At 53.4% G+C, this 22,720-nt stretch overlaps 1 protein-coding gene across 1 annotated transcript in view; it reads left to right on the top strand.

Moving 5' to 3' along the window:
* Window positions 1-4,844: 4,844 nt before the first annotated feature.
* Window positions 4,845-22,720, top strand: part of PHACTR3 (phosphatase and actin regulator 3) — a 206,961-nt gene continuing 189,085 nt past the window's right edge. The window contains exon 1 of the mRNA XM_069548203.1: window positions 4,845-5,034. Within this exon, the coding sequence (XP_069404304.1) occupies window positions 4,926-5,034 (109 nt within the window). The 5' untranslated portion in view covers window positions 4,845-4,925. The remainder of the gene's footprint in view (window positions 5,035-22,720) is intronic.

Raw genomic sequence — 22,720 nt, 5'->3', positions numbered from 1 at the left:
TCACAGCCAAACTGCCCTACTTATCTCTGACACGTGGCTTGGAACAGCACGGTCTAGCACAGATCTTTAGAAGTGAGAGGAACTGGTCCAAAGTGCAGTGTTCTGGGCCAGCCCTTGGGTCCTCTTGTGCCCCACCCCTCCTCCAAGTGGTTGGAGCACCTCCCTTTCCCCCATCTCAGATCCTGAGGGCCAGGTGAGCAGATCCTACCCCATCTTCATCCCTTCCCCTGGGTCACCAGTCCTGGCCAATCAGTAAACCTTCCATCCCTCAGGGACAACAGTTGGTTCAGAGGCAGTCCCTGGCCATGGGTGTAAGACCAGCTGTGGGGCTCATGCAGAGGAGAACGAAGGTCTCTCGATATGAACTCTTGGACCCAGTTGTGCTTCCTTGCACCCTCCTCCTGGACTCTCATGAGCTCATGCATCCCCTTTCTGCTCCAGCCTGATACTCTTGGATTTCGGCCCCTTGGAACTGAGTGAGCGGGCTCCAGTGTGGGCTGGACGGCTGGGCCAAGCGGATGCCCGTTTGCCGTGGCTGGAGGCCCTGGCCTGTCCCACACCCCGTCAGCAGGGCCTCCTGCTGCCCCTCCTCTATTCCATGGTCCAGTCACATTCACAGGCATTCCGGGCCCTTCTGCTGCCACTGTCTGTGGCAGGTCATAGGGTGTCTGTCCACTTTACCAGGAAGGGGCTGTTGCGGGGCACCTACGGCCAGCCTACTGGGGCTCTGGTCTAAATCAGTACACCTATGGGCCCTTGTGGACGGGAGATGCTGCACACAGGACTGGCCTTAATGGGCCTTCAGGGGCCTGGGAGAGGGCTGCTGGAGTCTTAGGACTCTGGGTTCCTCACAGGGCCTGACTAGCCTATATTCAGCCTCAGAACTGTGTACAAGTAATGTGGTCCACGGCCAGGAGGGGGGTCCTGGAGCCCAGCTCCCAGGCTTGAGCCTGGTCATCCAGGCATTAGCTGTGGGGCCTCAGTAACCTCTATGAGCTTCCGTTTCCTGATTTGTAAGAGGGGATAAGTCGTAATCCCTTCTTTGGATTGTTGTAAAGATTAACTGGGATAAAGCGTTTAGCACGGCTGGCAGTAGGAAGTGTTCCATAAATGTGAATGATCGTCATACTTTCCCCCACCACCCTGTCACATGCTCTCCTGAAGGAAACTGCTCAGCCCCCGAAAGACCAGAAACCCATCCCCAGACCACAGCAGCTGGTATGGGGCATGTGCTCGCCTCAGGTGAGGCTGGTCAGCTTCACTCCCTGTTGTGCAGGTTGAGTAAGACCACACGGTCCTGTCCTGTGATCTGGCGTGATGTCACCTGCAGAGAGATGCAAGGTGTTGAAGGCCTGTTCTGTGGACAGGCAGAGGAGCCCAGGAGCTGAGAGGGAGGGAGAGGGAGGGACAGAAGGACAGAGAGAGGGCTGGAAGGACTGGGAGGCAGGGAGGGAGGAAAGAGAGGGTATCGAGAGAGGGAGGTTTGTCCTAGTACCTTTAACATTTTTTTTTTAAATGACAGCTTTACTATTTCACTGTCAATTCCCATCAACAATACACAAAGCCTGCAATTTCTCTACATCCTCACCAACCCTTGCTATTTATTTTTATCTCATGGTAGCCATCCCAATGGGTGAGAAGTAATTTCTCATTATAGATTTGATTTGTATTTCCCTGATGATGCTGAACACCTTTTCATGTGCTTACTGGCCATTGTAAATCTTCTTCGAAGAAATGTTTATTTAGTGAAATCCTTTGCCCATTTTTGAATTAGGTTGTTTGATTTTGGTTTTGAATATTAGGAGTTCTGTATGTGTTCTGAATATTAACCCCTTACCAGATGTATAATTTGGAAATATTTTTCTCCCATTCTGTGGATTTCCCAAAGGACACTTTTGACTTGTGATTACATTAAACATCTGTCTACTTATTCTCTCTTTCTAATGACTTCTTTCCCACGAAGGATGAGGTGGAAAGGAGATCGCAGGGAGCGTGATTGTAAATTCTAACCCTATATGGATCTACCTTCAGGCATAGCTGGATCCAGATGCTCAGCCCCAGTACCTCTGGGATTCTCCCCCTTCTGTGTCTTTTCAATTTCGAAGCATGTGATGGCTCTCAGAATCCCTGATCCCAGAATCAGGGCCAGTGGATTAAAAGGGTTTCTCTCCCCACCCACTGAAAGTCTCAAGAGTATGCCTCCCTAAACAAACTTTCCTGATCATTGAAGTCAGATGGATAGACTATGCTGATTGGTCAGACTGGGTCATGAGCCCACCCCTGGCATTTGAGAAGGAGGGAACTTGGCTCCACCAGCCTTGGGGAGGAAGCTTCCCAGAGGCAAATTGATTTTTTTTTCCTTTTCATTAGCAGAGAAAGACAGAGGCTGCAAAAGATATGCTCACTGATCCTGAGTGGGCCTTGGAAGGCAGTGACTAGGATCAACACCTGTCTCCTAGAAGACCAACCCAGTGAGGACGGGGCAGGTATGTGGGTATCTGATGGCACAAGGCCCAGCAGAAAGTAAAAGTGAAGTCGCTCAGTCATGTCGACTCTTTGTGATCCCCGTGGACTGTAGCCTGCTAGGATTCTCCATCCATGGGATTCTCCAGGCAAGAATACTGAAGTAAGTAAGTAAGTAAAGTCACTCAGTCGTGTCCGACTCTTTGTGACCCCGTGGACTGCAGCCCACCAGGCTCCTCAGTCCATGGGATTCTCCAGGCAAGAATACTGGACTGGGTTGCCATTTCCTTCTCCAGGGGATCTTCCCGACCCAGGGATCGAACCCTGGTCTCGCACATTGGAGGCAGACGCTTTAACCTCTAAGCCACCAGTTGAGTACAAGAATACTGAAATGGATTGCTATTTCCTTCTCCAGGGGATCTTTCTGACACAGGGCTTGAACCTGGGTCTCCCACTCTGCAGGCAGACTCTTTACCATTGAGCCACCAAGTGCCCAACAGAAGGTGCAGTCTATGCTGGGGGCATGGACACAGGAGAACCAAGTGCATAGGGAGGAGAAGCAGGGAGGCTGAAGAGCAGAGGCAGTGCTTAGACTGAGTCTTATAGAATGAGTAGCAGTTCATCAGGGCATGCCAAAGTGGGCATGGCGGAGAGCAAGGGCACTGAGATGTCAACTGGGAGTTGAATCCTGATGCTTTCTCGTCCTCACTTCCTAGGGAAAGTTCCCTCATTTCTCCAAAACTCAGTTTCCCTCTCTAAAAATAGGGGGTGATTATTGTGCTCTCTTACAAGAGCTAGTAGATGAAGCGATAGATGTGACAAGGTCTCAGCTCTCCTGGAACTTGTATTTTCTCATCTGTTAAGTGGGGGATTGATGTTTCCAAACTGTGGTGCTGGAGAGGACTCTTGAGAGTCCCATAGACAGCAAGGAGATCAAACCAGTAGATCCTAATGAAAATCGACCCTGACTATTCAGTGGAAGGACTGATGCTGAAACTGAAGCTCCAATATTTTGCCTACCTGATTCGAAGAGCCAACTGATTGGAAAAGACCCAGATGCTGGGAAAGATTGAAGGCAGGAGAAGGAGATGACAGAGGATGAGATGGTTGGATGGCATCATTGACTCAATGGACATAAGTTTAAGAAAACTCTGGGAGATAGTAAAGGACAGGGAAGCCTGTCATGCTGCAGTCCACGGGGTCACAAAGAGTCGGACACAACTTAGTGACTGGACAACAACAGAAGTGGAGATAGTAACTGCAACCTGCTCAAGGGGTTGTCATAAAGAGCAAATGAATATATGACTATACATCATGGTGCCACATACTGTTAGCTGGTAACTGTTATTATTCTCACAAAGTTCTGAAGATGAGAGTGAGTTGTCTTCCAGTAGGGGAGATGCTAGAAGCACCCAGTTGTGTGTGTCCCAGGGAGGATAAAGATGGGTGTGACTGCTGGCTCCATCCGGGTGCCTGCAACTGCATTCAACATCCCCGTGGATGTGGACCAGGCTTTCCTTTTTGCTGCCCACTCTTCTGCATCTGTGAAATGGACCTGCTCATGTTTGCTGCTGGGACTGAATAGGAGGACCTCTGAGGCCCTGAGCAGAGCTGCATGTGGAAAGCTCTCAGTGATGGGGATGGGGTGGAGGTGATCAACTTTGGGGCTCTCAGGACCTATGCCTCTTACACTGAGTGAGTCATTCTGATGGCTTTGGTGCTGACATGGTCCCTGAGCCCATTTCAGGCCAGAGACCCTACCTCAAAGGCAACCTCCACCACAAAATGAGCAGGGCCTCCTTAGCTTCTCAGAACTCAAGGCTCCCAGGTGCTTGAGAGTGGAGAAAGGGTTGTGATGGGAGGACAGCTAAGAGGGCCTTGGGAGGGGGGCCTGGGCACTCAGTTCTCATCAAGCTAAATAGTTATGTTTTCTTTTATTAAGAAATATATGTTGCTGTTACCTTTCTAATGGGAAGCTCATTCTGCATTTCACAGCAGTTACACCGAAGGCGGCCAAGGCGCCGCCCACATCCGGAGGGTCAGGCCCGGGTGCAGAGCTAGGCTCACTCCCCAAGCCCGTGAACACTGGGGCTCAGAGAGGTCAAGTGACTCGGCCAGCGTCGCACAGCAGCTCAACTGGGCAACCTCTTTACAAGGTAATTAAGCGGGCGGTCCACCTCCGGCCCGGCTCTCCTTTTAACGTGTCCAGAGCGTCCTGGCACTGAGGTCCAGCATCCCGGGCTGCGGAGCACGAGGGGTCCGTAGATCAAGGTCACGGCGGCGCCCCAGCGAGGTGGAGGGGCTGGCCTCGCGTATCGGCCCCGCCCCCGACCCCGCCCCCGGCCCTCCCGCAGCCCAGGCTCCGCCCCGCCCCCGCCCCGCCCCCTGCCCTCCCGCAGCCCGGGGCTCTGCGCGGCGCTGGGCTGCCCCGTGGACGCCTCCCGGAGCTGCCCTCCGGTGGGATGCGCGGCCGGGGCGGGGGGCGCGCCCGCTGGCCGGCGCCCGTGCGCTCGCTGCTGCGCGCCTTCGGGGCCCAGGACGCCGCCGCCACCGCTCGAGGCCCGGCGCAAGGTAAGCGCGCGGCGCGAGGGGCGGGCGCGGGGCTGGGGGCCAGCGGGCCGGGAGCCTGCGTCCTGCCCTTGACCGCTGCGGGGTGTCTCGGATATCCGCTGCGCCCCCAGCACAGAGGTGGCGCCTCCTGGCTCGGGCTGTCCCAGCAGCCAAGGCGGGCGACTGCGTTCCCAAACAAGGGCAGGCAGTGGGCGCAGTGGTCCAGAGCGCTGCTGGGGTCGGCCGTCCCGGGATTAGAACGCTTCTGTGGTGGCTGCGTGACCCGGTGCTCACGGCACTGGACTTCACTGCGCCTCAGTTTCCGCGTCTGTGAGATGGGGTGCGATCCAACACTTAAGTCTTGGGGCAGTAGCTGGGATCACGTAAGTAGCGCTTGCCACCCGGTGAGAGTTCCACACGTGTCCATTGTCCCCCCAGGGAGGATCGCGGGCCTCCCTCCACCTGTGCAGGCAGGCGCTGCCAGGGCCCCTGCGGATAGACACCTGCTCCTGGAGCCGGTCCAGCCGCGTTAAAGGGACAGGATCTCCGGAGAGGAACTAAGGAAGCTGGAAGAGGTGCGGGCTCGCTCTGGGCAAGGGGAGTGGACCTGGGAGTGGACAGAGGATTAGATCTCCCCTTGAGGGGGGCCAAAGAGCTTTGCCTGGATCCCGTGGAGGTTGGTATAGTTGGTGACTAGGCTGAACGCTGGGGCAGCCCAAAGAGAGTTAGTCCAGTGTTCGAATTCTCTGGGGAATCCAACCCTAGGCCTGCCCCTTAGAATCTCCTGTAATCTGTATTTTTAAGCAGTGCCCCAGGGTGATTTCAGGCCGGTCTGGGAACTCTGGATTAGAAACACCAGTGGTTCTCAAGGGGGGAGTGGGGGGGGGTGAGGGGGTGGGGGGGGAGCAGGGGGAAGGAGGTGTCCCCTGAAACATCTTGTGGGAGAGAAGCCTGGGATGCTGCCAAGCATCCTATGACGTTCGGGAAGCTCCCCTCTCCCCAACAACCCCCTCCCCAGAAAAGAAAGAAAAAGAATGCTCAGGACCAGGGCAACTGTGCGGAGGTTGGGGAACTCTGAGATACCTGGAGTTATTGGGTTGGGAAGGATGAGATTCTGGGGGTGTTGGGACCAGCAGGCGTCATTTGAGAGCCTGTTACATGCCAGACCTTCTGCGGTGCGCTGAAGATGAGAGGCCCACAAAGAAGCTTGGGGGCACCTCCGTGTGGTGAATTGAGCCCCATCTAGGGGGTGGACGGCCCTTCTGTTGACTCCACCCACCATGAGTAGCAAGCACCTGCTAACGGGAGACCTTGGGCAGAGCCCCGGGGTAAGGCTGTGAAGGAGCGGGGGCGCACTCACCCTCTAGTGGGATCGAAAGTGCCCTCACCCTGTGGCTGCACAAGGGGAGTGTCGGCACACTGCACCAGTGTCAGCTTCCTCCCCTGAAAGCAGCGCCACCACCCCCCCCCCCACCTCCACCCTTGCAATACTTTGGCACTGAGTTTGTAACGAAGCATTTTGGGGTCAGATTTTGAGAGCGGACCTTTCACATCCTGACCTTCAGCTTGGCAGCGTATTCAGAGCTGTCACAAATGTATGACCTGCCTGTGGACATGATGCAATTCCTGCCCCACGTGCTCAATTTCAGTTGTTGGGCATTTTTAAAATAGTTCTATGGCTTCTGCCTGGGCCTTGAAGGATGCTGGGCTCAGCCGCTGCTAACCCACTTTCGCCAAGGAGAAAACCAAGTGAGAGACGGGCTGGCAGATGTTTATATTAATCGCTGAAAATGGCTCAGGCGCTGACCTATATGCTGGGGATGCAGCAGAGCCGGGGTTCAGCTTCCTGCCCTCAGGGAGCTTTGATTCTAGTGAGGGGTGCCCAATCTGTCTGCAGAGAAATGTTGGAAGAAGACCGGGGCGGCGGGTGGGGGGTGATGAGGGAAGGTCTTAAAGAGAGATGTTTGGACGCAGACCTGAATGGGGAGAAGCAGGAGCCAAGTGAGGAGAGGGGGTGAGCGCATTTCCAGCAGAAGGAAAGGCAGTGGCCCTGCATGGCGTTGGCTTGGTAGAGTTGGGGGCCAGAAGAAGCTCCTGAGGCTGGAGACCCCAGGCGAAGGGAGATGAGGACCTGTGCCTGGCCAGATGGCTGCTAGGCCCTGGACCTGTTGATGAGTGGTGGGGGTTCCACGTGTGCAATCTGAGGCCATCAGTGCGCTTTAGCCTCAGAAATGGCATGACCAGCCAGTGGTGTCCTGTGGCACCAGGCTCCTGGTGGGGAGGGGGCCACCTGCAATTGAAGGAAGGACAGTGGTGGTGGAAGTGGGCAGCACAGAGGCTGGAGCCCATAGGACCTGCTGAAGCCTTGGGGTCTGAAATCCAGGATCGCCATAGGTTTTGTGTCTTAAGCCTGGTGGGTGGGGATCTATGAAGCTGTGGTAGGCTTGGTGGAGGAGTGGGGAGACTGGTCAAGGGGTGAAGGGGTTGGGGAGAGGAGGCCACGTCCACTTGGACAGGCTTGTTGACGTCTTCAAGAAAGTGCCAAGTAGGCCGCTGCCTGTCTGAGTCTGGAGCTGGGGTGGGCAGGCAGCCTGCAGCCTCCCATCTGAGAGTCCCTGGTGTGGGGCTGAGGCTTTGGGTTTCACTGTTGCCTTTCTGTTAGTCCAACTGCCAAGTTTCAGAGCGAGGTTCCAGGGACCCAGGTTACAGCTAGGCTGTGTGCCCACCACTCTGGGCATTCTGATGGCTGGACCCTGATGGGGGGTCCTCTCACCTCTGGAACCGGGAGAATTTGTCCGGCTGCCACCTGTAGCTCTGCCCTTTCCGTCTCTGCAGCCGCTTCCTGGAGCTTGCTTGGGGCAGGTCCTCACTCCCAACCCTGATGGGCTCTTGGACTATTTCTGTGGCCAGCGTGAATTTAGGAACAAATGAACTGCTCATTCTTCTGGACTTCAAAGTTGATTTGGAAGCCCTGACTCATACTAGGATATTTCTGCACCAAATAGTTTTTTTTTTTTTTTTTTAATTTTTGAAGGGAAAGGAGTGATTGATGAGAGCATGGCATGTCCCAGCTGGTGCTCATTACAGGCTGTGGCTATAGGGGCTGCAGGAGGCAGTTGGAAATGTAATGCCCCATCTCCCAGGCTTAGACCAGGGCTCAGAGTTAGGAGCCTGGGCTGCTCAACTCTTCTGAAATTGTCAGGATGACCCCCTGTACTTCGGAGGCCTTCCTGCTAGCAAGTGACGAGCAATTCAGGAAGCTGGAGATTCAAAGGCGGGTGACCTCGTAGCTTCAACTAGTGTCCCCTTGCCTGTCTGGGGCTCAGGCTGGGTCACACCACTTGCCCTTGGGAATGGGGGTGGGGGGCTGCATGGGCGAGTCCCAGGCAAGGATGGAGCCTGTGTCCCTTCAGTAGCCAGACCTGAGACCCCTCTTCCCCCAGCTCCAAGAAAATCAGGAAGGGGCACCCCTTCCAGGGCCCGAGAGTGAGCTCTTATTTAAAACTCGGAAATGAATTTTCGGAGGAGGTGCATGTGTTGACAAAGCAAGAAACTTTATTGGGAAGGGGTGCTTGGACGGACAGCAGCAGGATAAGGGAGGCCAGGAGCACGGCTCTGCCGCGTGGTTCACAGTCTCAGGTTTTAGGTGATGGGGTTAGTTCCTGGTTGTCTCTGGCCAGTCACTCTGACTCAGGGTCCTTCCTGGTGGTGAACACATCGCTCAGCCAAGGTGGATTCCAGCAAGGAGGATTCTGGGAGTCTGGTAGGACATACGGACTGGCAAATCCTCTCTGCTTTCTCAAATTCTTATGGTTGATGGTAGCTTGTTGGCTCCACGTTCTTTACCAGGACCTCCTATTGTTAGGATACCTCATGCAAGTGGTTATTCTCTTGCCTGGCCAGGTTCCAGTCAGTGTTTCCCCTAACGGGACAGCAGCAGGAGGGGAGTTGGTGCTGGGTGTTGCAAACTACAGCATGTTTCCAGTGCCCCACCCCCAGCAATATGGGAAGCCCACACCTGACCATCAGCCTCCCCCCTCCCCCCAGCATCTGGATCATCCGCTGGCCTCAGTCTTCTCTCTTGTGACAGGTGTGCACTGGGAGGTGAAGGCAGGGTTTGCCACCTCCAGGCAGCAGTGGGGGTGCCACGTATGCTGCATCCAGGCAAAGCGGTGCCTCACCCCCTTAAGGACGGCGGATGAGCTTGGCCAGATTAATTGGTCTATGGCTCCATTTTTGGTTGAAGGGAAATGAGTGATCCTCAGGTTTTAGAATGGATCTGTCTGTAGCGGATAAATATTTGTCAGGTGAACGTCTGAGGTGTTCTAGGCAGGCAACAGGTTTCTTTGGAGAAAAAAAAAATATATATAATTACTCTAGTATTTCATGAATGGGCTTCCCAGTTGGTGCAGTGGTAAAGAACCTGCCTGCAGTGCAGGAGGCCAGAGTTTGATCCCTGGATTGGGAAGATCCCCTGGAAGAGGAAATGGCAACTCACTCTAATATTCTTGCCTGGAGAATTCATGGAGAGAGGAGCCTGATGGGTTACAGTCCATGGGATCGCAAATTTTCTCCAAGCGGGAAGTGAAAGTGACTCCTTCCTCTCCTTCCTGGGAGAGAACCACTGTTTCTGTGAATCTTTTCCCATAAGACTGTCTTCATGTGTGTGGGGGGGTCTTGGTAGAAGCTGTACAGAATGGTTTCCTGTAGTGTTTTAAAGCGGAGAAGGCAATGGCAACCCACTCCAGTACTCTTGCCTGGAAAATCCCATGAGCGGAGGAGCCTGGTGGGCTGTCGTCTATGGGGTCGCACAGAGTTGGACACGACTGAAGCGACTTAGCAGCAGCAGCAGTGTTTTAAAGAGATGGTGTCTGAATACAGCCGTCTTGTTCTGAAACTTACTGTTTTCATTCAGCAGCATGTCTGGGAGGTTTATCTGGGTTCATAGAGTCTTCCTATTTGATTTAGAATATTCCACCATTTGCGACCTTTCTGTGGCTGCTGCCCGTGGAGGGCGTCCTCAGTCCTTCTTGTTACAGGCTGTGTCTCTCTGTGCATCCCCTTCGTGCACTTATACACGACTTTGTCTTGAGGGCTTGTTCTAAGGTGTGGAATTTCTGGGGCATAGAAAGAGCCTGTTGTAAATTTCTCTTGGTTTAGCGACACTTTTTTCCAGAGCGGCTGTATCACTCCCAAGTGCAGTGTCTGAAAAGTTCTCTTGTTCAGTTTCTTAAATATTGTCAGTCCCACAGCAGAAGAGGGGGACTTTCTTGGTTTCATTTGTATTCTCTCGATTTCTGGAGAAGGTTTTCCTTACGTTAATTGGCCATGTGGATTCGCTTTTTGTGAGTTGCTTCTTTTCTGTGGGGTTGTTACTTTCTTTTTGTAATTGGTGTCTCGAGAGCTCTGTGTGTATTCTGGGTTCTAATCCTCTGCTTGCTTGCAGAGATTTTTGCTCTCCCTGTGGCTTGGCTTTTAATTCTGTTTATTGTATCTTTGGTTGAGTAGAAGTTTTTAGTTTGCTCTTTAAAGGTATAATTGACATATAACATGTACATTTTAGGTAGATGATATAACGATTCACTGTTTGTATATATCGCAAAATGACCACCACAATGAGTCTGGTTAGTGTTCATTATGATAGTGTGTGTGTGTGTTTAATGAGAATGTTTACAATCTGCTCTCTTAGCAACTTTCAAACCTACAATATACTTCTGTCATCACCAAGCCGTACATTTCATCTCCATGTTTTCAGCTTTGATGTAGTCAAGTTCATTAAGCTTTTTCTTTACGTCTTTGCCTTTTGTGTCTTCTTTAAGAAGTCTCTTTCTGCCTCAAATTTAGAGTGAATGTCTTGTCCTAGTTTGCCCAGGGCGGTCCTGGTTTAGCACTGAAACTCTCATGTCCTGAGAACCGCTGAGCCCTGGGCAAATCAGGACAACTGACTCATCATGAACACCTCCATCCCTGTTTCCTTTTGACGAGTGTGTAGCTTTTTTCTTTACATTTGTTTCTAATCTGCTATGCTTCCGTAACTAGTATGAGGTAGAATACAGATTTTTTTTATATTGAAGTATAGTTGACTGACAATGTTGTGTTTGTTTCAGGTATACAGCAAAGTGACTCAGTTACACCTGTAAATAGATAGATATATTTCAGATACTTTTCCATTTTCCAATATTACAAGATATTAACTATAGTTGCCTTTGGGCTATACAGTAGATCCTTGCTGTTCATATATTTTATATATAGTAATGTATATCTGTTAATCCCAAATTCTTGATTTATTTCTCCTGAATACAGATTTTTAATAGGAATTCTAGGAGTCAAAATGTTTAACTCAGGGAGTCATTAGTTCTGATGGAAAGGTCCAGCCATGTGTTAGCAGAAGAGGAAAGGTGGCCTGCGGGAGGGGAGTGGACACGTGACTACAAGGCAGCCTGTGTCTCCTGAACCTTAAACTGAAGCAGGTTTGGGGCAAGAATTTGCTTTCTGATTCGATAAGTTATATGGTTTTATTGATATGATCAATACTTCATTTTGCATTTAAGAAACACTTTTTACCCAGAGAACCTCCCTGGTGGCTCAGATCATAAAGAATCTGCCTGCAGTGTAGGAGACCTGGGTTCAATCCTTGGATTGGGAAAATCCCCTGGAGAAGGAAATGACAGCCCACTGCAGTATTCTTGCCTGGAGAATTCCATGCCCAGAAGAGCCTGGCAGTCTACAGTCCATGGGGTTGCAAAAAGTCAGATATGACTGAGCAACTAACACTTTCACTTTTACCCAGAAACACCAGCCCACAGGGTCAGGTGTTTGGAGAATCCTAGGTGCCCCTCCTTGCTGCTCAGCTGCTGTCAAAGGCTGAACTTGCCACCCCGCCCCACCCCCCCGACCCCGGAAGGAGCTGATCCCTGTGTACCCACACAGACGTGCATCTCAAGACTTAAACCCAGGGCACTGGGTCCCCAGACCCCTCCGCCGTTTGAGCTTCTTTAAGGCAACCTGCTGCCTTTGGGATTTCTACTGAATACAGTTGCAGTTTATTTTAAGGAAGAGCAGTAGCAGCAGTGCACACCTCTTGCATAAAACTCTCCCCAGCTGTGCTTGGGTGTTCGCTGGGGCTGTGGTGACCAGAGGGGCCTGCAGTCTCTGGAGACCCCATACCACAGCCCTCTCTTCACTCCCTTGTTAGCGCTCGGTCCTCTGTGGCCAGTGTGGACTGGTCCTGCAGCGATCTGCTCACTGCTCTGGGCACACCCATGTCCTGCCACACACGTGGCAGGGGGGCTTCCTGAGTGCCTGGACAGCAGGTGGGGCCTGGGAAATCCTGCCTTTTCTCAGCCCCTGGAGAGAGCTGCCCTCGGGCTCTAGAAGCTTCTTCCTTTGGGCAGCATCTGGTCTTAAATGGAGCTTCTGGTTTCTCCCCAGAGGAGACCTATTTTTGCAGAAAAATCCCCCAGTTTGGCATTGACTTCCCTCCAGAGTTATAGGAAGCAGCTCGCAGCATCTCTATTTGAGTCTGCCCCGTTCTTCTGAAAGCACATCGTATTTCTAGACTGTTTCCAATTATTAACACACCTTTGCTGTAGCAAACTTAAAACAGATGAGTGGAGGCCCGCCTGGGCCCTCTCCTCCAATACTGACCCCTTGTACTCTGTATAGGTACAGACAGGCACCCTTGGCAGTTGCCTCCTTCCCAGCCTCCTAATTTATTACGCTTACTCCTAATTTAGAAGCTCCTATCAAAGCGTCCGCCTCACCTGCTTCCCTGTCCATCTGTGTCCCATTCTGTCCCCAGCAGGCTCCTGGAAGCCAGGCAGGCACCCTGCTGCCTGCACTGTGTGCTTTCGGATGGTGGGGTCACTGCCGCTGCCCTGCAGGGCAAGGACCAGAAATAGACCCTGCCCTTGATGAGGTTTCTGCTACGAGTTAAGGACTGCCTCTCTTTCCACTTAAGAGTGTCCAGAACATCTGTCTGAAGAGAATGTTATCTTTCATCTGTGCCTTCATTTCTTTTAATTCTTACGTACTCAGGTAATAAGGATGTTGGCACGGGTGAGGCTTGTTGCAAATTTCTATTTTTACTTTAATCTCTTTTCTGTCTGGGCTTTTTCCTATGAAAAAGTGAGTGTCTGACTCTTTGTGACCCCATGCACTGTGGCCCCCCAGGCCCCTCTGTCCATGGAATTCTCCAAGCAAGAATATTGGAGTGGGTTGCCTTTCTCTTCTCCAGGGCATCTTCCAATCCAGGGATCAAACCCAGGTCTCCTGCATCATAGACAGATTCTTTACCATCTGAGCCACCAGGGAAGCTCCCTTTTTCCTATAAGCCACAGTAAAAACTCACGGTAAATTAGCTTCAACCTTTTACCTCTTGGTTATACATTGGGATGATAAAAATTAAGAGGAGGTATTCTTTCATTTATGGAACAGAGTGATTTCTAACTTGGAGAATTATGGTGAAAGTGACAAATATTTGATAACAGTCATTTGCATTGGGTCTGCGTGGGAGTTACCACGGTGGGAGAGGCCAGGTTGAAATCTCCTTTGTGGGAAAGGAGATGATCCAGCAGCCAGGGCCAGACCTGTCCTTAGCTCTTCCCCTTTGTCTGCATGTCTCTATGGGAGGCATGAGCCCACTTGACAGATGAGGAAAACCAAGGCTCAGAGAGATGGCTTAAGTAGCCCAAGGTCACACAGCTGCTGGAGCTGCACCTGAACCTGGGTGGTCAGCTTTGGCAGCCTCTGGATTCTTAGCCTTTGCTCTCCTGCCTCAGGATTTATGTTCTCTGCCTTTTATCCTGGAAGACAAGGCTAGTTCTTGGTGCCTCTTGCGGGAGTCCTTTCTGGGTGCCCCAACTTTGGCTGCATCTGGGAGAAGCCTGATTTGGAAACAAGGTGGCTGGTGGCAGGAGAGACCCCTGCCCGTCAGGTGTATGTCTGTGCCCTGTAGGTGGGATGCCAGGGTGGTTCTCTCCCCCAGTCCTCCTGCATGGGTCATACCCTTCATTTGAGTCTTGGGTTGACCTTGGATGTGCGCACATCCCTCTTTGCAGATGGTCTGTGTGGGGTCATCCAGGGTTGTGCAGCAGTGGGAGAAGGACCCTTGGAGGCCTGCATGACCTTCCCCTCTGACCCCATTTGACCTTCCCCTCTGAACCTCACCCTCCTTGTGGCTAGAGGATGACACCAGGACTAGAGGCCTCAGACACTCAGGAGAATGGATGGGAGGATGTGTGACTGCCGAAACGGAGGACCACAAACTTTGTAGGCAAAGTGACACCTGTTTATTGTCACGTATCCTCCCCTGGGTTGGAGGTGTGGTGGACTCAGCCAGTGCCCTGCTCTGAGTCCCATGGGCTGGAGTTGAGGTGTGGCCAGGTTTGTGGTCCTTCCTGGAGTTCTGAGAGGGAAGCCAAGTCCAGCTCATGGGTTGCAGGACCTTGGTCCCCATTTCCCTGCAAGCTGTTGGGGGATCATTTCCAGAGGCCACCATGTTCCCTTGTGGCCCCCTCAAGGCCAGCGGTGGTGGCCACATCTTCCAATGCCTCGTCTCTCCTCTGCCCACTCCTCCCCTTCTGTCTTCCCTCTGCCTTGAGGGTCCTGTGATTACACGGCCAGGTCCGATCATCTGGGATAATCTCCCATCATCAGGAGACAGATGATATCAATCAGGCAGTTTATGATAGCCCAGTTTTTGTTCACAAAAGCCTTCCCTGTAGTGCCTAGAGTCATGTTTGCATGAGTAACTTGGGGCTGGAATCTGAGGGTATTCCCGTCTACACTCTTGGGTAAGTTGACTGGCCCAGGGACCAGCCCACACTAAGCACTAGGTAAGGACAGGGTGAATCCACTGTGGTGGACCAGGCTCCATGAATTTGTGTTGGGGGAGGGGCAGTCACATCCAACTTCAAGGAACAACCCCCTTGCCCAAATTACAGAGCACAGGAATCAGTTGGTAACTGTCTGAATTGTAACAGTAATCCTGTGTGGGAATTTTCTTATTACAGTTCAGCTACTGGGTACCTTTGCATCAAGAGTGGCTGCAACATACACAGTTACAAGGTACCTGGGCTCCATCCAGCACTCTGCATTCCAGGCTGCCTGTGTCTCTCCCAGTCCAGTGCAGCAGCCCCTAGCCCACCCCCTTATCTCCCGGCCCCTTTTTGCCTCCCATAACCTCCCTGCTAAGTTGCTTCAGTCGTGTCCAACTCTCTGCGACCCCATAGACAGCAGTCCACTAGGCTCCTCTGTTCCTGGGATTCTCCAGGCAAGAATACTGGAGTGGGTTGCCATTTCCTTCTCCAATGCATGAAAGTGAAAAGTGGAAGTGAAGTCGTGCCCGACTCTTAGTGACCCCATGGACTGCAGCCTACCAGGCTCCTCCAACCATGGGGTTTTACAGGCAAGAGTACTGGAGTGGGTTGCCATTGCCTTCTCCACATAACCTCCCTAGAGAAGAGAAATCCATTCTTTCTTTCCTGGCTGGGGACCCTTCTGGGTTTTTCATTCCTCCCAGGATAAAATCTGTGCTTTGTACCATGGGTCATGAGACCCCTTGAGTCCTGGGCCTGTCCCCCACCCTCCCTGCATGCCACCCTGCCCTCAGCACTTCAACTACCCAGCCCCTTCTCAGCCCTTCTGACTGCCCAGTACTTCCACCCCAGGGCCTTTGCATGTGCCATTGTGGGGAGGGGCTTTCCCCTCCCCTTCCCTGTCCCCTACAGTGCCTGGCATGTACTATGAATGAGTGAATCAGTCAGTCAGACCCCAAACAGGGGCCTCATGTTCTCCAGAACATCTTTTAGACCAAGGCTGTGGGCTCTGTGTGGTCTTCAGACCCATGCCTTTTTGAATGCAGTGCCAGCGGCCCCACCCCCTTGGGTCTTTGCTGTGTGTGTCAGGTTCTGGTGGGAGACAGAACCCACTTCACTCTAGATTTCAGCCCCTCCACTCTGTCCTGCTGATAGACCCCCAGAGCCCATTCTCCTAAAATCCTGGCTCTCCCAGGTGACCCTTCAAAAAAATGAAGTAGGAGGGTGAGCAATCTCCCAAAACAGCAATGTGAAGTACCAGGAGTAATCTTTGTTGCACCCCAACTTGCTGAACTGATGAAGCCTCTGCTAAGCACAGATATGAATGTTGTCTCCCTGTGTGCCGTGGAAGTCACAGGAACTCTTGTTAATATTCCAGAATGGAGCCTGGTGAGGATGCCAGTATCTAATTGCCTGAATAACTTCCCCTTCCCCCACGAAACCCCAGTGGACCCCACCAGCTTTAACCCACATACAAGTTTAGTGAATTATGGGCCCTGAAAGAGATCATGGCTTCTGTGAAAACACGGACAGGTCATCATTATTTATAGGTTTGTACAAGTGGATTCTTGGAATTGTCACTCTAGCTGCGGAACTTAAGATGTATTTTTAAAGTACTACCGATAAGCCTTGTGCTATGGGTTTTCTGTAATTTATGGATTGGGCACCATGCCGTATTTGAACTCTTCTACGATGAAGTGCTTTTTCTCCCTTTCCTGCTGTGATGGGGTGTTGGAGGCATAAATCTGTGTGTGGTGAGGCAGTGAGCCTGGCTCCGGAGTCTCCCGTGGGAAAGGAAACGGGTCCCTTTAGAATGTAAATCCAGTAAACATATTACAGTGTACACGTTGAATCGGAGGAAAGGGTCAGTGTTTGGGTGACAGTGATCTTTATTTAAACGTGACTTATCTCCTTTTAAAAGAGTCAAGTGGCCAGATGGTCGAGGCGGTGAGCGTGGCTTCCGACGAGCGTTGTCCTTTGCCCTTTTACTTGTTGTCAGCATTCCAAGCATCCATGCCCTTCATAATCCCTTTCTCCACAGTTTGGGGCATCCCATCCTCGTGTGTGTCCCCCCGGGGTCATAGGTGGCCGCTGCGGCTCCAGGGCCACATAGGACACTCAGGCAGGGAGCAGGGACAGTGCCATCATCCTGACGACAACTGCCTTTTCTCTGTATGGCTCTCCATCAGCACGTTTCCTGGGGGTCCTGCACCAGCCCCTCTCCCTTCATTAGTTGTTGCTGTTCTGTCGTCCAGTCGTGTCCAGCTCTTTGCGACCCCATGGACGCCAGGCTTCCCTGTCCTCCACCATCTCCCAGAGCTTGCTCAAACTCCTGTCCGTTGAGTCGGTGATGCCATCCAACCATCTCGTCCTCTATCATCCCTTCCTTCTCCTGCCTTCAGTCTTTCTCAGAATCAGGGTCTTTCCTAATGAGTCAGCACTTCCCATCAGGTGGCCAAAGTATTAGAGCTTCAGCTTCATCATCTGTCCTTCCAACGAATATTCGGGACTGATTTCCTTCAGGATTGACTGGTTTGATCTCATTGTACTCTAAGGGACTCTAAAGAGTCTTCTCCAGCACCACAGTTCAAAAGCATCAATTGTTTGGCGCTTCCCTTCATTAGCTGGAAACATCCTCCGGCAAGGAAGGAAAATAGGATGAACCAGGAAAGGACGGGAGGGTCCATGACACAGATGAGCCTGCCTGGGGCTGTTTTCTGTCTTTCCTGCAGAGGGCACCCTGTCCCTCCCCTGGTCGGGCTTCTTGTTCGCCATTCTTCTGCCTCTATCACTTCCATCCTATGTGTTTCTCCCTGGTCACCTGCAGGTTCTCAAGGCACGTAAGATGTTAGAAGGTCAGTGTCTTGCATCAGAGGACTTTTGTGTCCTGAGAGCTGGGTGTCCTGTCGAATGCCCTCACCCTGTGAGCAGTGCCCTTCCCCCACCCTCACCTAGAGGGGAGGCGCAGAAAGTGATCAAAACCCCTCTCCTGCCTGGATCTCAGACTCTGGCCCAGAAGGGCTTCTGTAGCAGCCTGAGCACAGAAGACACTGCGAGGCAGGCTAAGCACGCTTCTCAGGCCAGCTCTGGCTGCCATGCCCTTCAGCGTGGGGACCATGGTTGCTGACATGAAGGCTTTTGTTTTAGAAGAGTTGGGTGTGTTTAGAAAACAGCCACAGCTGGCACTACATGAATCACCACCCTGGGTAGCCTAATGCGCAAGGCCAGTGGTGGAGACCCCACCACGGACAAAGGGCAAAAGAAGCCAAGTTCAAGGCTAAGTCAGCCCTTCAGTCAGGGAAGTTCCCAAGGGCCGCAGTTTGGTGCAGTTCCTCCTGTAAGCAGCAGAGGGCAGCACTCCCCTCCTCACTGCAGGTTCTGGGGGACCTGCTTTGTCTTCACTCTCCCCTTTCCTCTGGTCTTGAATCCCCATCCTGGGGTATGACCTCTGGACTCTCTTTCGTTGATTCCCTAAGAGCTTGTCTGGAATAGTTCTTTTTAAGCATTTGAATTTGCTGGTTTAATTCTGTTCCTGTGATGGGGAAGGACAGTTCCCTGGAGCATCAGGAGAAACATAGGATTGGGGAAGGGGGGGTCAGGAAGTGACCACCTCTGTCCCTGAAAGCCTGGAGCTACTGGGGTTCTGAAGATGCTGATCCCCTTTTCCTGGAGCAGCGATGTGTCGACCCTACTGTGTGCGTGCTCACTGGTTCAGTCAACAAACACCTGTTTCCTGGGCCCCTGCAGAAATCTTGAGGACAGACAGTTGGTGACTTTCACAGTTTCCTGGGGATCCTGCAGGCTGGAACTTACAGACAGCAGCCTTGTGCACACCTCGGGGGCCAGACCTCCCGCCAGCCCCAGTCTCGGCGTGGATGACTTGGAAGGTCCAAGTTTTTCCTTCCAGCAGTTCACCAGACTTTTATTTCTCCTGATCAGTAGAGGTGGGCTCACTAATTTGTTTTAAACTTGAAACTGTTTTTATTATGGAACATTTCAAAGCCAGAGAAAAAGACAATGGCTATCTCTTTCCCTACCTGGCTCAAACAAATCAATATGGTACTGACATATATGTTTGAGAACTACATTTTGGTTGTTACCCCGGTTTTCTGCCTGCATACCACACCTCCCCTGACCCCCCGCCAATCTCCATGTGAGCTCCGGGAGCAAATGCTAAGTCTTATCCTTCTCTGTGCCTTTAAGTCTCGCCATGCACTTAAGGGGAGCAGGCACATCTGTGTAGACCACCCAAAGGAACTAGAAATGGTTTTAGATAGTACATACATGGATAAGGCATTGGGGGAATATTAGCAACTATAGACAATCCTTGTGTCCTTCATCCTCCGCAGGTGTGACAGGGAGGCTACATTTCTGTCGCTGGAGTGATGCTTTCCTTTAAAATGCATTTAAGTGCTGAGCCATGCTGTGCTGTGCTGAGTCACTTCAGTTGTGTCTGACTCTGTGACCCCATGGACTGTAGCCCACCAGGCTCCTCTGTCCATGGGATTCTCCAGGCAAGAATACCGCAGTGGGTTGCCCTTTCCTTCTCCAGGAGATCTTTCTAACCCAGGGACCAAACCGATTGATTAAAAGAAAAATATTGTCAGTAACAATACAGGTTCTGAGTAGGGAAAGCCCCAAAGCATGAGGGTGGGGGGTGGAGGAACACAGCTGGAAGCCCATGAGGCCACCTTCCTTCTCTCCTCCTTTTGCCCATGACCCTGGGCTGCTGTCTCCCTGATTCCCCTGCCCGCCTCAACCCCACTGGTCCATCTCTGCATCTGCTGCTGGCTAGGCCCACGGAAGGCCTTGTCATGTAGATGTGGGAGGCACTGATGATGAGGTTGAGGGCTTCCTGAGACCTGCCTGTGTTTGGGCCAGGACTCAGCAAGGCTCTTGGGGCTGCCTGAGGATGCACTTGGAGAGACCCCAGACCAGGAGCATCGGCCCCGCCTGTCCTGGCTTACGACCTGGGCAGGTATACTCACCTCTAAGGTAGCTCACACCTCCGAGGCTTGTGAGGAAGAAATGATACCCTCCTCCCACCACCACCCCAGAAAAAGGGCTCAGCCTGGAGCCAGGTGTTCCCCAACCAGCACATTTTTATGTGGATAAAAAGTGTTTAGTAAAATGTCCTACCAAGTTCCTCTTTGACTCATGGTACGTGTTGATGCTGAAGCTCCAGCACTTTGGCCACCTGATGCGAAGAGCTGACTCATTGGAAAAGACCCTGATGCTGGGAAAGATTGAGGGCAGGAGGAGAAGGGGGCAACAGAGAATGAGGTGGTTGAATAGCATCACTAACTCAATGGACATGAGTTTGCGCAAGCTCTGGGAGATGGTGAAGGACAGGGAAGACTGGCATGCTACTGTCCATGGGGTCACAAAGAGTCAGACACAACTAAGTGACTGAACAACAACAACATGTTGAGAACTCCAGTGAAATGTTTTGGGGTCCTCTATTGATTTATTGGCCACCATTGTCGGCTCTATCCTCCTGCCCCCGGCAAGACCCACTGCGAGTGTTTCTCATTTGTTTCATTTGTTGGATTCCTAGTGTCTGGCAAGCCCACCACATACACAGTGGACTGTGGGGGTTTTTGGAAGGAAGGACGGTTTGGTTTCTCTGAGGCCCCTGCTCCTGAGAGCCCGAAGCCCCGTGTGCAGTGAGGACTGTCATCTCCTGTGTCTCAGTTCTGTCCTTGGTCCTTCACCCAACACTGCCAGGTGCACCCCCTGCACCCCAGCCCTGCTCCAGGGCTGGAGACGAACGAGCAGTCCAGGAAAGTCCCTGGGCCCTGCCCAGCTGCGGGACCCCTGGCCCGTGCCTTCTCTGAGCCCCAGTTGGTTTTGTCATCGCAGTGGGGCTGAGAGCAGCACCTGCCCCCTGGGGTGGTTTGAGGGGCTGAGATGGGATCCCGCCCATTGGAGCTTGATACACCCTCCCCGCCCCCCGTGCCCCTGGGGGCCTGCCCTCTAGGCATCTGGCCCCCTTCCTAGCCCAGGCTGTGTGACACCGCTCCCCACCATGTCCCTCTCTGTGCCCTTTACAAGGCTGGCCTCTTCTTCCTTGCGCTTGGGTCCCTGCCTTAGCTGATGTGGGAGTTGCCTGTGTTTCCCCGCCCCCTGGCACCCGTCTCCCCCGCGCCCCGTTCCCACCCCCACTCTCCCCCGCTACACGCCCCCCCACCCCCACCATCTAGCAGGGTGAGAATTGCTCGTTAACACCTCGGGGACACCTCTGTAAGTGGCAGCTCTAGCGGGTGTCACCTCCCTCTCCTGGCCTCCTCAACGCCATCAAGGAATCTGTAGGAAGCCTCCCTGGAGGAGCCGGGCACCCCTCCTGCCTCTCTCCTCTGGGCAAGGAGGGGTGGGGCAAGAAAGGGTGGACAGAGAGGACGAGGATGCTGTGGGCGGGGATACAGGTTGGGAACGCCCCACCCTGTCATTCCAGGAGGCTCCTGGGCAGCAAGACCCCTGTCTAAATCCCCAAGAGGGCAAACCCGGGCCGGGAACCTCTGGGAAGCTGCTGGGGAGATCAGGCCCTGCCTCCACCAAGGGAGGCACCCTCTCCAGCTGGGGGAGGGGGAGGGAGCAGTATGTGGACTCCTTGTATCTAGAGCCTGGCTGGGATGGGGGTGGGCGATCCAGCACTCAGGAATAAGCCCCCACTTCCCTCAGGGCTGGCGGCGTGCAGTTCAGGTATTTGAGACCCCTCCCCATCACGGCGCTGGCTCTCACTCCCCTCTCTCGTGACGTCAGGCTCCTCTCGCGCGGCATGATGGGAGAATCCTAATGTTTTCCAACAGATGCTCCAAGAACAGCTTTCAGATTAAAGCTATTGCCAGAGCAAAGATTCTTCTTTTTTCCTTTCTTTCCCCGGGGGGTGGGGGGTGGGGTGGGGGGAGGGAGCGCCCCCAGAAATTCCTGGACATCACCCCCTGCCCCAAGCACGCAATAAACACTGACAAGAAAAAGTTTTTATTTCCTGGTTCAACTTTTTTTTTTTTCCTGGAATATAGACTGAAGAATGGGAATAAACACGAATAAATAACGGAGCGAGGCCGCGCGCGCCGGGATGCGCCTGGCTGTCGCCGCCAGGCTATTGTCTCACCGCCCTGAAGCCAGCCCTGGCCTCGTCCTCCCGCTCCTTCCCTTTCCCTGTCCTTTTTGATTTTCCTTTTTTAAAAAACGCCCCCTCCAGCCCCCTGGCCAGTGACCTTGGCCGCCTGGATGCTCTGATTGCACGCGGCTCCCTCCAACTTGCCCCAGCGCCGCCGGGCCCATGGCCGCGTCCGAGGACGAGAGCAGCTGCCTCGTGTCGCGGGGCCGCTCTCAGAGTGACCCCAGCGTCCTCACCGACTCCTCGGCCACCTCCTCCGCGGACGCCGGGGAGAACCCAGGTAATGGGCGGGCGGGGGCGGCGGGGCAGGCGGGGAAGGCCAGGGCAGGGGGCGCTGGGCGCACGTCTCCGGGCGCTGCTCCGCGTCGGGTCTGCGTTTGGGGAGCCGCGGCAGGACTCAGGCGCTCAGGCTCCCCGTAAGGCGGCGGAGACCCCTTTGTCCGAGGAGGAACCGGTTTTCCTGGTAGAGACCGGCGCTCCGCATCCGCCCTCCTTGAGGACTGGTGGGCTCTGCTGTCCTCTCCGAGGGGCTGCTGACCACCTGGGGGACCAGAGGCAGAACCGTGGCCACCTCCGCCAGTGCCGGCTCCGAGCTCTGCCTCTCTCCCCCGGACCCCAGCTCCGGTGGCCCCGGCGGCCTGGCTGGGGCGTCCCCTCGCGGGCAGGGAGCGCTCGGTGCTGCCGCCGCGGAGGGGCTTCCGCGGGGCTCCCAAGTCGGCGGGGCCTGGCGCACCTGGGCGCGCCCACCCGCCTCCCGGGACAGGTG

This window comes from Ovis canadensis, chromosome 13 (assembly GCF_042477335.2).
Source record: "Ovis canadensis isolate MfBH-ARS-UI-01 breed Bighorn chromosome 13, ARS-UI_OviCan_v2, whole genome shotgun sequence".
NCBI classification, from domain to species: domain Eukaryota; kingdom Metazoa; phylum Chordata; class Mammalia; order Artiodactyla; family Bovidae; genus Ovis; species Ovis canadensis.
Note: the sequence above shows the minus strand (reverse complement) of the source record. Positions and strands in the feature narration are given on the sequence as shown.